The sequence below is a fragment of the Mus pahari genome, chromosome 8 (genome assembly GCF_900095145.1).
Source record: "Mus pahari chromosome 8, PAHARI_EIJ_v1.1, whole genome shotgun sequence".
NCBI lineage: Eukaryota > Metazoa > Chordata > Mammalia > Rodentia > Muridae > Mus > Mus pahari.
This window is the reverse complement of record NC_034597.1, coordinates 28,418,942-28,429,627: the sequence shown is the minus strand read 5'-3', so window position 1 is coordinate 28,429,627 and position 10,686 is coordinate 28,418,942. Positions and strand designations below refer to the sequence as shown.

Sequence of the window (10,686 nt, the reverse complement as noted above, 5' to 3'; positions counted from 1 at the left end):
CGGGTGCTTTTACCCACTGAGCCATCTCACCAGCCCCGTAGCACTCTTTTTATTTAATCACTCTGATGGTTGTTCCCCAAGGACTAGCTTAAGTCCCCCACATAGTTTAACAATGGTATAAGTACCCAGCTTGGCACAGATGAATTCTTGAAACATGTCCTCAGACAGCTTTGAGTCCACTTCACAGATGGACAGCAGACTCAGGGACATTTAATGATGACAAGTTCAAGATAACACTGCTGATAAATGTCAGGGAAAGGATTTCAACCTAGGCCATTTGGCTCCCCCTGAGCCTTTGCCTTTGCTTTTATGACCCCTTTCACAGCCACATTTACAAGAGGACAGGAAGATCTGCATTCTGTGGGGTTATTGCTCACTCTAAAAGTTAACCTTCAACCCTGGACTTTCACTATACAAGAGTTTCTTTTTCTAACCACTGAGGCCAACACAGAACAGCTTTCAGGGCTAGCTAGACAATTAAAAGTACGTGTACCAAGTCACCTAATCCTCCCGACTTCTTGAAGAGCTGGTTTATTATCCTGTTGGGAGGGGCCCACTGTACTTATGAGACTTCTAGGGCTGGGATGCCTTGCCTATGGGGAAACGCCTCTTTCTGTCACCCTATAAATGTCTTCAGAGGCCAAAGGAAGGTCTTTTGTGGTACCGCTTCCTCCCTAGGCGTGAGACTCCAGCTACTTCACTATGAAACTTCTCGTCCTTTCTGGTCTGCTCTGCGTGCTGCTCCTCTGTTTCTGCATTTTCTCCTCAGAAGGTAACCTGCCCCTGGGCATTGACTCCATGGTCTGGGAAGGTTTTGAACAGAAACTAGTGAGGCATAGTTTCCAGCAGACAGTCCTGAGAACTATGCAGATATTTTGTTCACTACAGTGCCCAACAAGTAGCTTGGGGACTTCAGACTTTATAGCTTTTATGCGCATCTCACGTTCCCAAAGATGCTACAGGCCTACTGTGTAAACAGAATTTTGGCACCAGATGTATAAACAGAAGACACCACGGTTCCAAGGAATAGTAAAAAGGTAAGTGCAGCCAGAGGCAACTGGAAGAGTCTGGAGCAGAGAGAGGAAGTAGTAAACTAAACACAGCCAGCGGACCGAACTTGATCGTGAGAGAAAAGGGGGAGAAGAAGGACAAGAGAGGAGGAAGACAAAGAGAATTTAGGCTAAGGAAACCAAGAAAGAGAGGGCCAAGAAAGGAAGAAAAGAGATGGCACGCATGGCTGAAATGCCATGCTTATATGGGAATGAAAAGTTGGGGAAGAGAATCCCATGGTTTGCAGAAGTTAAGGATAGAGGGACAGGATGAGAAGAATTGAGAAGAGCCAGAGGTTGTTACCCTGAGAAGTCCTGGAGGCCTGTATGCACTTTGGTGTCCTAGCAGGCTGCACAGACAGCCGTTTGTCTCTTCTGAAAGTAATAAGGAAACGGCTCCTTTGGTTGAGGAAAACATGCTCCAGCTTTCGGGAGAGTGGAGTTTCCCTTGGACCTGACAACTATATGAAGTTGCGTACAGTGTTGCATTTGTATCAATGTAAACGAACAATTGGACATCTAAACTTGAGTATTTCAAATCCTGCACAGATTGCTCCACGTGCAGAAGGAATGAGGTTAGGTACAATAGGGGAATTATATGTGTGGGAACATGCATGGTCTTTTCATCTCTGTAGAGAAGAATATTTATACCTGCTGCCTTTAAGTTTTATTATTTTATTGATGTGACTATGTGGATTTGCCACATGTGAGCAAATGCCCTCAAGGGCCAGAAGCAGGTGCTGGACTTCCTGCTGTGGAGTTACAGGTGGTTGTGAGCCACTGGACTTGAGTTCTTGGAACCAGACTTGGGTCCTCTGGAATAACAGCAATTGCTCTTCAAGCCTGAGTCACCTCCCCATCCCCTTATTGCCTTTCTTCATTCTAAAAGCAGAGTATTGGAGTATTTTTTTCTTAATCGTCTATTTACTTTTTTATATCGATACTTATGATTTTAACACTTAGTGGACATAAAAGATTTAACAAAACAAAAAACCTCCCCTTACCATGACACTGCTGATTGACTTCAGTCCTGTAGAGGAGCCTTCCTGAGTTAAGAGTTATGGGAAGCATTTGCTTTTGGTTTTGGTTGTTTGATTGGTTGTTGCTGCTCAAGTTTCTACAGTGAAAATGCACCTTCTATAAGGAAAGCAATGTCAAGTTTCTTCAGCACAGCCCGCAGCATTGCCATTTACCAGAGCCTTGTTTTGGGACAATTTCAAGGTCACCAATTTGATTCTAATGGAAATCCAATGTGCATGGTGTCTTTGACCTTAATCCCCGCGCCCCCCCCCCCCATTTAGGATTGTATCCTGCAGTTTCAGGGTATAGCATTCCTCAACAGATATGTATGTGTAGGACTTGACATCCTATGAGTGTTCGGTCATGAATTCATGTGCTCAGACACACAATCACACAAACACACACACACACACACACTATTAAGTATGCAGTCACAAAAGCTTCCTGTATCTACGATGTTTCCTGGATTGAGGATGTTTTTCTTAGACTACAGATCTGGATTGTCAGTCAGAATTAAAGTCTAAGCACAAAGCCATTTCTCCATGGTGGTAAGGTGTTTTCAAATCATCATGAGGAAAGAAATACTGAGAGGGCACAGTGACCTCCAAGATTGATTTTGTCTTTGGAAAGCTACACAGCATAGGCTACCTCCGACTCTGCTCGACAACCTCATCCTGATAGTGTTGTCATTGGAGGTGGTTGTTTGTTTTTTTAACAAATATTCTTTTTTTGTTGTGGTGGTTTGTTTTGATTTTTTTTTTTAACACAGGGTTTCTTTGTATAACCCTGCCTATCCTAGAACTTCCTCTGTAGACCAGGGTGGCTTCAAACTCACAGATCCACCTGCCTCTGCCTCCTGAGTGCTGGAACTAAAGACATGTGCCACCATTGCTCAGCTTTTAATGAATGTTTTTCAACTCTGGATCTTGGGAGTAGAAGCTCCCCCCAAGTCATCCTTATACAGACTGGCCCTATGCTGGCCCTGGCCCACTAAAAACGGCTCTATATTCCTTTTCTTCTCAGGGACAAGGCATCCTGCCAAGTCCTTGAAACTCAGGCGCTGCTGTCACCTATCGCCTAGATCCAAACTGTCAATCCGGAGAGGTAAGTGACCTGTCTGGGCTGGAAGTGGGAGGATTTCTAGGGTGGCCAGTTGGCACCTGGTTTCAAGTGCTAGTACAGAGGGACCACATTCAAGCTCAGGCACATAGAGTTTAGAGTCCCCTGAAGAGGCAATGATTTAATCATTTAAGATGAACACTTTCTGTCAAGAAAAAAGTAAGTACAGGGATCAAGCATGGTGGCACATAGTGATCCCAGAATTAGAAGGTTAACACAGGATGAATGTGACTCTTGAGACCAGCTAGACAGTGAATTCAGGGGCTGGGGTGTGGCTCACTCAGTGAAAGAGAATGCTTTCCTAGAAAGCTCAGCACCCTGAGTTTAGTCTCCATTGGAAGCAAAGAAAAAAAAAAAAAAGAAAAAAAAGGAAAGAAGGAGAGAAGAGATACGGGAAGGCACCCATCCCTGGATGGTAGTACTTATAGAAGGATTATGAGACAGAATGCAGATGGGAGAGAATGGAGAAGAGATCAGGGGAAACAGCAAGAATGACGTTCTGGTGTGAGCAAGCAGAAGGAGCAGAGACAGAGGAGCTACACGACAGAGGGGCCCAGAGCACCTGCAAGCCATAGCCCACCTACAGACCTAAGGAAGAGCCTGCAAGTGGGTCTCCAGCCAGTGGGTGGAGTATGTGGATGCAGAGAACGAACGACAGCTTGGTAGAAGACAAGGCTGCACCCAAAGATGTAGACAGGGACTCTGAGACTCTGTTTTGACACTAGACTAGGATCCATGAGCAGCGTGAGCCTGCAAGAGCCAAGCAATCGTCCTCCAAACCTGGGAGACCAGAGAGTGAGTAGTGAGGTAGACAGGCCCAGGTCCAGATCCACACAGACTGCAGCACCAGGACAGCAGCAGGCTGATGCTCTGAGTTGCTGTCCCAGGGTGGATGCTGGACGGCTGTGATTTTTGTACAGAGTCCTAGAGTTTAGGGCAGGCCGAGCGCTGTGGAAAGGCTGCAGAACTCAAGCCAGAGAGGTCCAACTTCAACTTAGAACCCGTGTCTTAGCTCTCTGCAGACCCAGTGCAAATTCTTTCGAGTCCAAAACTACAGCTCCCCTTGCTCCTCCAGGTTATGGCACCTGAAGCCTATGACCAGTTACCAAGAATCCTGTCTTCCAAGAGGAAAACATGTAAATGAATTGGGGAACAAAATGGGGAAGTCAGGACAGCTCCAACCTCAGTACCCTTGAAAGGCTGACAACCCCCTCTTCCACACTGCCATCACACCCTGTCAGGGCCGGGTAAAAATAACTGCTTCTCTCACACATATCTCGTGGATAACCAAGTGTGAGGCACCCGCCTAGGGGAGGTGGGGAATGAGCACCAGCTGCCAGCAACTCTGCTCCCACAGCGGCCTGGGAAGTAAAGTGTAAATGTAGGGGAGAGAGGTGCCAGCTCCTGACTGAGGGCTCGCTGGAACCTGTCCTCGCCTCTAGCCCCTCCCTGCCCAGATGCACAAAGGCAGAAGAGAAAAGAGGACCTGAGGGAAGGAGGAGTGTGCACACACACACCGCACATACCCACATACCTGCACAACCACGCAGATGCATAGGCAAGTACGTGCATGCACACACACACACACACACACAATTACACAAAAGCATTCACATTACACAACCAAACCTGCACACACCATATTACAGACACACAAATGCATACTTATATACTACCTATTACATATGTAGACACAACACTATACACAATGTGACATACAAATTCATGCATACACACACACATATAAAACCACATACAGATATGCACATCACATATCCACAAACATACCTACTTGACACACACAGACTTAGGCATATAAGTACACATGTACAGACAGGGATGGATAAACACACACATCACACTCTACACAAGTGGAATATGGCTAGGTACATTCATTGTGTCGAGTAAAAATGCAGTCTTTTGTTGAGCATACAGTACTATAGGAGAATGACCTAAGTCACTGATCCTATGTTGACAGTATTTCCTTTTGAGCATATGTTTCAAAAATTCCACGACCGAACTCATGAGCAACTTAGAACAAGAAGGCTGAAGCAAGTATCCTTACTAGACCCTTACCATGTAAACGCCAGGCTCTGTGGGTCTTTTGCACTATGACTGACTGCTTCATCTCTGATGGGAAGTTTCCCACAGAATGTCAGGATAAAACTTTCTGGAAGAAAAGTACCCTCAGGGTGGGGTCTGAGCTCCAACATGTGCTGGCTTTGTGCTCCTTAGCATTCTCCTTCTCTGTAGAAAGTGTGTGACTGCAGGATCCAGCTTGCTGCTGTTCAGAAACCAGGAGGGTTATGTCCACAGAACACTCGGCATCAGGCCAAGCCCATAACACCCTGAGAACCTGTCTTCCCGTCACAGTGGAGGAGGCAAGGTTTCCAGGGCTGCGGCGCTCACTCAGAAGCCATGTGTATTGTGTATCTTTGTGTATGGAGTTACATAGCACATAGGCACTGAGTATGTGGTATTTGTATATGTTTCTATGTACATGTGTGTGTTTGTGTGTATGTGGTGTGTGTGTGTGTATACCTCTCCTTCCTCCAACTTCTCTTGTCCCTCTTGACTCTTCACTGCTGTTGATTATGCAACACTAACCCAGAGCACATGCTTGCCCAGACTTGGTGCTTCCACCCAACATCTTCCAGGACAAACCTGAGATCCAGAGAGAAGGAATGAGAAGATGAAATAGGGAATTGGGCAATCACCTGCAGAATTTCAGAATTGTTTCACGTTCCTGTTATCTAGTCTCCTGTTGGGGTTCACAGGCAGAAGTGCCTGCTCCATTTCCTACAGGATGGCAAATTAGTCACTCAGAGTGGCTGCCGCTCATCCTAAAACCTTTTCCAAGCTCTGCTTTGTGTCTGCTTGCTGGGCTAAGACCATGGAATGACACAATGTGCAAGACTTGGGATTCCCTGCCAATGTAACAAAACCACTTTTGAAAATTGACATAATAAGTGAATAGCTGACTGAAGTGACTGCATTTAGCAGCTTACTGGGAGAAGCGGGATAGAGCTTTCTTAAAGCAGTTTAATAAACTTAGGGAGATCTGCTGCATAGCAATACTGTCCAGGCAGCACTTTTGAAAAGAACACTCAATACACTGACACAGCTGGCTACTGAGGGCTCTCAACACTGGTCTAAGTCAGACTCATAGCTTCTTAGATCCTACCAGATCGAAGTTATTAGCCTTTGTCAGGTCATCTTCGCCCCATGTGATCTTACAAGATCACCAGGGGAAGCTCTTGAAAGGCCATGTAGAAAGACTTTTAACACCTGAGACAGGCCTAGGTCCTAAGGATTTGGACCACACTCTCTGTTTCAAAGCTCAACAAAATGAGTTCATGCATAGGCCAGACTTAGGGTGGAAGACTGCAGAGCCCATTCCCTTACCATGCATCTGCCTCTGTCTTTACAAGGGGCTTAACCGAAGTCATAAAGATTACCCACTGGGAAAAGGGGGCCACTTGAGGGTTTCAGGATAGCAACACCAGGGTGGATGCATAACATGCAAACCCAGAACAATAACCACCAGAAAGGAGGTGGCAGCCAATCTTACTGCCCAGGAGTCCAACCAGAGGAAACGACTCCCTGTCTCCCGATCCTTCTAATTCTATTCATTAGCCTTGTCTACACTGTAAGCGATCCTCACCCTGGGTAACCCGAAGCAGTGAGTATAGTTTACACATCAGATAGATCTGTCTTTCATCCTCGCCAATCTCATCCGTTGGTTCGCTTATTTGCTTGTTTGCATGTTTGTGATAGGGTGGTCGAGTCTAATTGGTGATGACTGTATGTGGGTTGAGGATGAATAAGTATTGCTTTACATAAGTATTTACATCTATTAACACTTGCAGTATCCTGAAAATTAGATACTATTACTCTTGTTCTTGTTTTTAGGATGCAGGGCCAAACAACAGAGAAGTTAAGTTAGAGAAACTTGCTGAAGGGCGTAGTCAGTTGAAGGCTAGATTGTACTATAGGTTTTGAATCCGAGCAATTCATCTCCTGATTCCATGCCATTAATTTCCATGTCACAGTGCAGATAGGAATAAACTGGCGACATAGAGAAGAATAATTGTATCACCATTACTTATTACCCTTTCCACTCTCACTCAAAAAGCACTGCTCAGTGTTATTTTAATTGATGCCAGGAAAGGCCCATTTAGGTTCTAGAGTGGGCAGTAAAATTCCCCTTTTTGATTTTTTATTTTTAGATTTTTAGGTGTAAGTATGAGTCTTAATCATGTCTTCCTCTCCCCCTCCATGCCCCTTGTTCTACCCTCTTCACTTTCCTTCCATTGCCTCTTCTTCGTGTCTGCTGTCACTCACACCCAGGAAACCTCACAAGGCCCTGCAGACCATGCAGAAGCAAGATACCAGTCACGTTATGGGTGGTGCCTGGGGCTCTCCCACAGATATAGGGCCTCCCCAGGCTGGCCTCTGTCCAGATGAAGCATTGATGCCCAGATGTGGAGACACCAGAAGCATGCACACTATGTTGACTTACCCCTTGCCCACCTTCACGGTCAGTGAGCTGTGACACCGGAATGCTTCGCTTCAGACAGCAGGGAGGATTGCAGAATTCCAAGTCCTCATCCCAAAGGTTCCACCAACCTCCAGAGTCACTAAGATCCAGGCACAGCCCACAAGTCACCATGGCTCCTCCGGAGTAAAAGTCCAAGATTCCACCTGTGAGAGTTACAGATCCAGAGACTTCCAAGCTGACTAGAGCGCAGAGGCGCACACTGATGTTCCAAGACATCAGTGTGATCAGCCGAGACTACAGCATCTTGGGGAGCCTCAGACAGCCCCAAACCCCTAACACTTAACCACTGGTCTCCAAACCAACACCTGTGACTTCCTAATGAAATCACCACCAGGAGAACACCAAAAGTAATAAACCATAAATCAGCATACACACTGTGCCTGGAGCATCCCTGTCTGAGAAAGTTAGTAAAGTGGCCGAAGATACAATGTTATGCTAAAAGGAAAGTGTCTGTACAAGCTTGGAGCCCACCCTCTCATCACAGAATAGCCTGAGCAATAAGGAAAAGGGATGGTACTTAGGTGCTTGGTTCCCACACAACAGGACACAAAGCCTAGCCCTGCCCAGGATCTTCTGTATAACTTAGGCTTGACAGTTCAATTTTCTAGAAAACAGAAATGACAGGAAGACTCTACTTAGGAGCAAGCAGACAGGTATAGGGTCGCTGCAAAGTGCTAGGCTCAGAAAGGCCCTGGAAATGCCTCAACTGAAAAGTAGTGTTTATATCCCCAGTGATCACGGAGCTCAGAGGAGACAGGTGGCTCAGCTCTAAGAGGTTTGTCTCAGTAAAGCTCCCTCTAATCGGATCCTCCCGGCAAGGTGAGAAGCACCCATTCCTGCATTACTCCCAGGCCTGAGTGGGAACACCAGGACCATGAAGTGCAAGGCTCGTAGGCAGAGCATCCTTTGAGACAGACATTCCCAGGCAAATCGGGGTCTGTATCTTCTCGTGGACCAACTTTCCACCTCCCTTTCATAGTTGTTCACTCGCTCACTCCTCCCTCTATGCATTCCCAGAGAGAACAGTGACCAGACTCTGCACTGGGCCCTAATGCTCAAAGAACAAAGCCCTCTGACATCTGTGATGTTAGCACAAGGCGAAGAACTGAAGGTGTCCGAGTCGAGCAAAGGAGACAAGTCCTTGAAATGTGGACTCAGTGAGAGAGTGCCAGCTAGAGAGGGATGGGCTGCGTATGGGAGAGGAGCTGTGTATGCTGGAATGTGTTTAATCCACTTACGTGGTGTGTGTTGGTGTGGTATGTAAGTGTGTAGTGTGTACATGGCCCTGTATGTGCTGGGATGACATAGAGGCAGGAAGATTTGAGAATCGGAGCACAGTTCATCAACTGTGTTGTGGGCCAGAGGAAAGGAGGAAAACGAGGCCTGGGAATGTCATCATGTGTTGTATTCGCCTTCAGAACAGGGAGAGAGAGAGAATAAGTGAGAGCAAGGGAGAGTGCAAGTAGCAGCAGCTAGTGCTAGTGGGAGAGCTAGAGAAGGTGGGAGGAGGCTTGGGAAACAGCGGGGCTATGGCTTCGTGCTTCCCGGGCTTCCTGGGCAGTGGCGGTATGTATTCACAATCCATGCATGGCTCTCTCAGACCTATCAGGAGGAGCCCCTTGTGTATGAAACACCTACCTTATTGTCAACAAGAGGGATTGTAGCTTCTACCTCACATCCTCATCTCTCCTCCATTCTCCCTTGAAAAAAGAAACACACGTACGTTAGTTAGCGTTTATATAGGTGCTTGCGTCTACTAGAGAAGGAAAGGTGAGAGTCCAAGGACAAAGCCCATCCCATCCTGGAAATGGACACAACGAGAAAAGCGCCTGATGGAAGACCCAGTATCCCTGAGGTGGGGGGGACGGGGACAAGAGAGTTAACATGAGTAAGTAATAGACAGATGGGCACAGCTGGTCCTTCGAGAAGGGGGCGGCTCCTAGGGCAGGGGTGGTAGTGACTGCAGTGTGCCAGCTCAAAGGAAAGGGTGGAAAAGGGTGGAGGTCAGTCTTCCAGGGCCACCGGGACCAGGGCAACTCAGGTCATAAGAACACAAAAGGAGCTAAGATCTGGCACCTACCTTCTACCTGCCCGTCCCCTAAAGAATAAAATAAATCCCAAATCTGGTTTCTAGGAGCAACTCAGTTCAGTGTCAGGCTTTACCAAGGCCCATCCTCCCAGGAGATGGATGCTGGTCCCCACAAAGACCAAGCATCTCCTTCCTCTCTCACTGGCTTCCAGCATCAGTACCATGAGATTTGAGACGCAGTGAAGAACTTTGCTCATGAAGGGCTGGTGGAAATTAATGAATGTGGCTACTCACACGTAGGGAGAAAACCCAAGCATATAAAAGCGATTGTAAAGTAATGAGACTACAAGTTTTATATTGTCTTTGTTAGCGCCTTGAAGAACCTAGGCACACTTAGAAGATGGAGTAGGGTCATTGGAGAAAGTATACCCTGTCTCGAACAAACAAAAAACAAAAATATCACATGTAGATGAGCAAATTTACATGCAGATGGTATGTATGTTCATGAATGTGTTGTTTGTGTATTATGTATGTATGTATGTATGTATGTATGTATGTATGTAAATGGGTCTACAAACAGGAGTCGAATTTATGTTTGTGATGTAGATAAAAATGTATGAGGGAAAGAGACTGTGGCTTAGCAAACTCTTGCACAATGGTTCTTTATCTGTGGGTTGTGAAGCTGCCCAGGGTACCAGAGTGAGGCCCAATCCTTGCATTCCGTGGCAGATGATTCTACTGTCAAAGACATCAAACCAAGCCCTCTGGGGAGCCTCCAGACTCTATAGACTGGAAGGAAGGTCAAGATTATGGTACATAAACCAGGTGACAGTGGAGCATGCCTTTAATGCCAGCACTTGGGAGGCAAGGGCAAGTGGATCTCTGGGAGTTCAAGGCCATCCTTGTCT

The 10,686-nt window shown here is 46.5% G+C and overlaps 1 protein-coding gene across 1 annotated transcript; it reads left to right on the top strand.

Moving 5' to 3' along the window:
* Nucleotides 1-649: 649 nt before the first annotated feature.
* Nucleotides 650-8,125, top strand: C8H10orf99 (chromosome 8 C10orf99 homolog). Its single transcript, XM_021204180.1, has 3 exons — nt 650-772; nt 3,093-3,173; nt 7,539-8,125. The coding sequence occupies exons 1-3, from the start codon at nt 703-705 to the stop codon at nt 7,622-7,624; spliced, it is 237 nt and encodes a 78-aa protein (XP_021059839.1). The 5' UTR covers nt 650-702; the 3' UTR covers nt 7,625-8,125.
* The last annotated feature ends 2,561 nt before the right edge of the window (nt 8,126-10,686 follow it).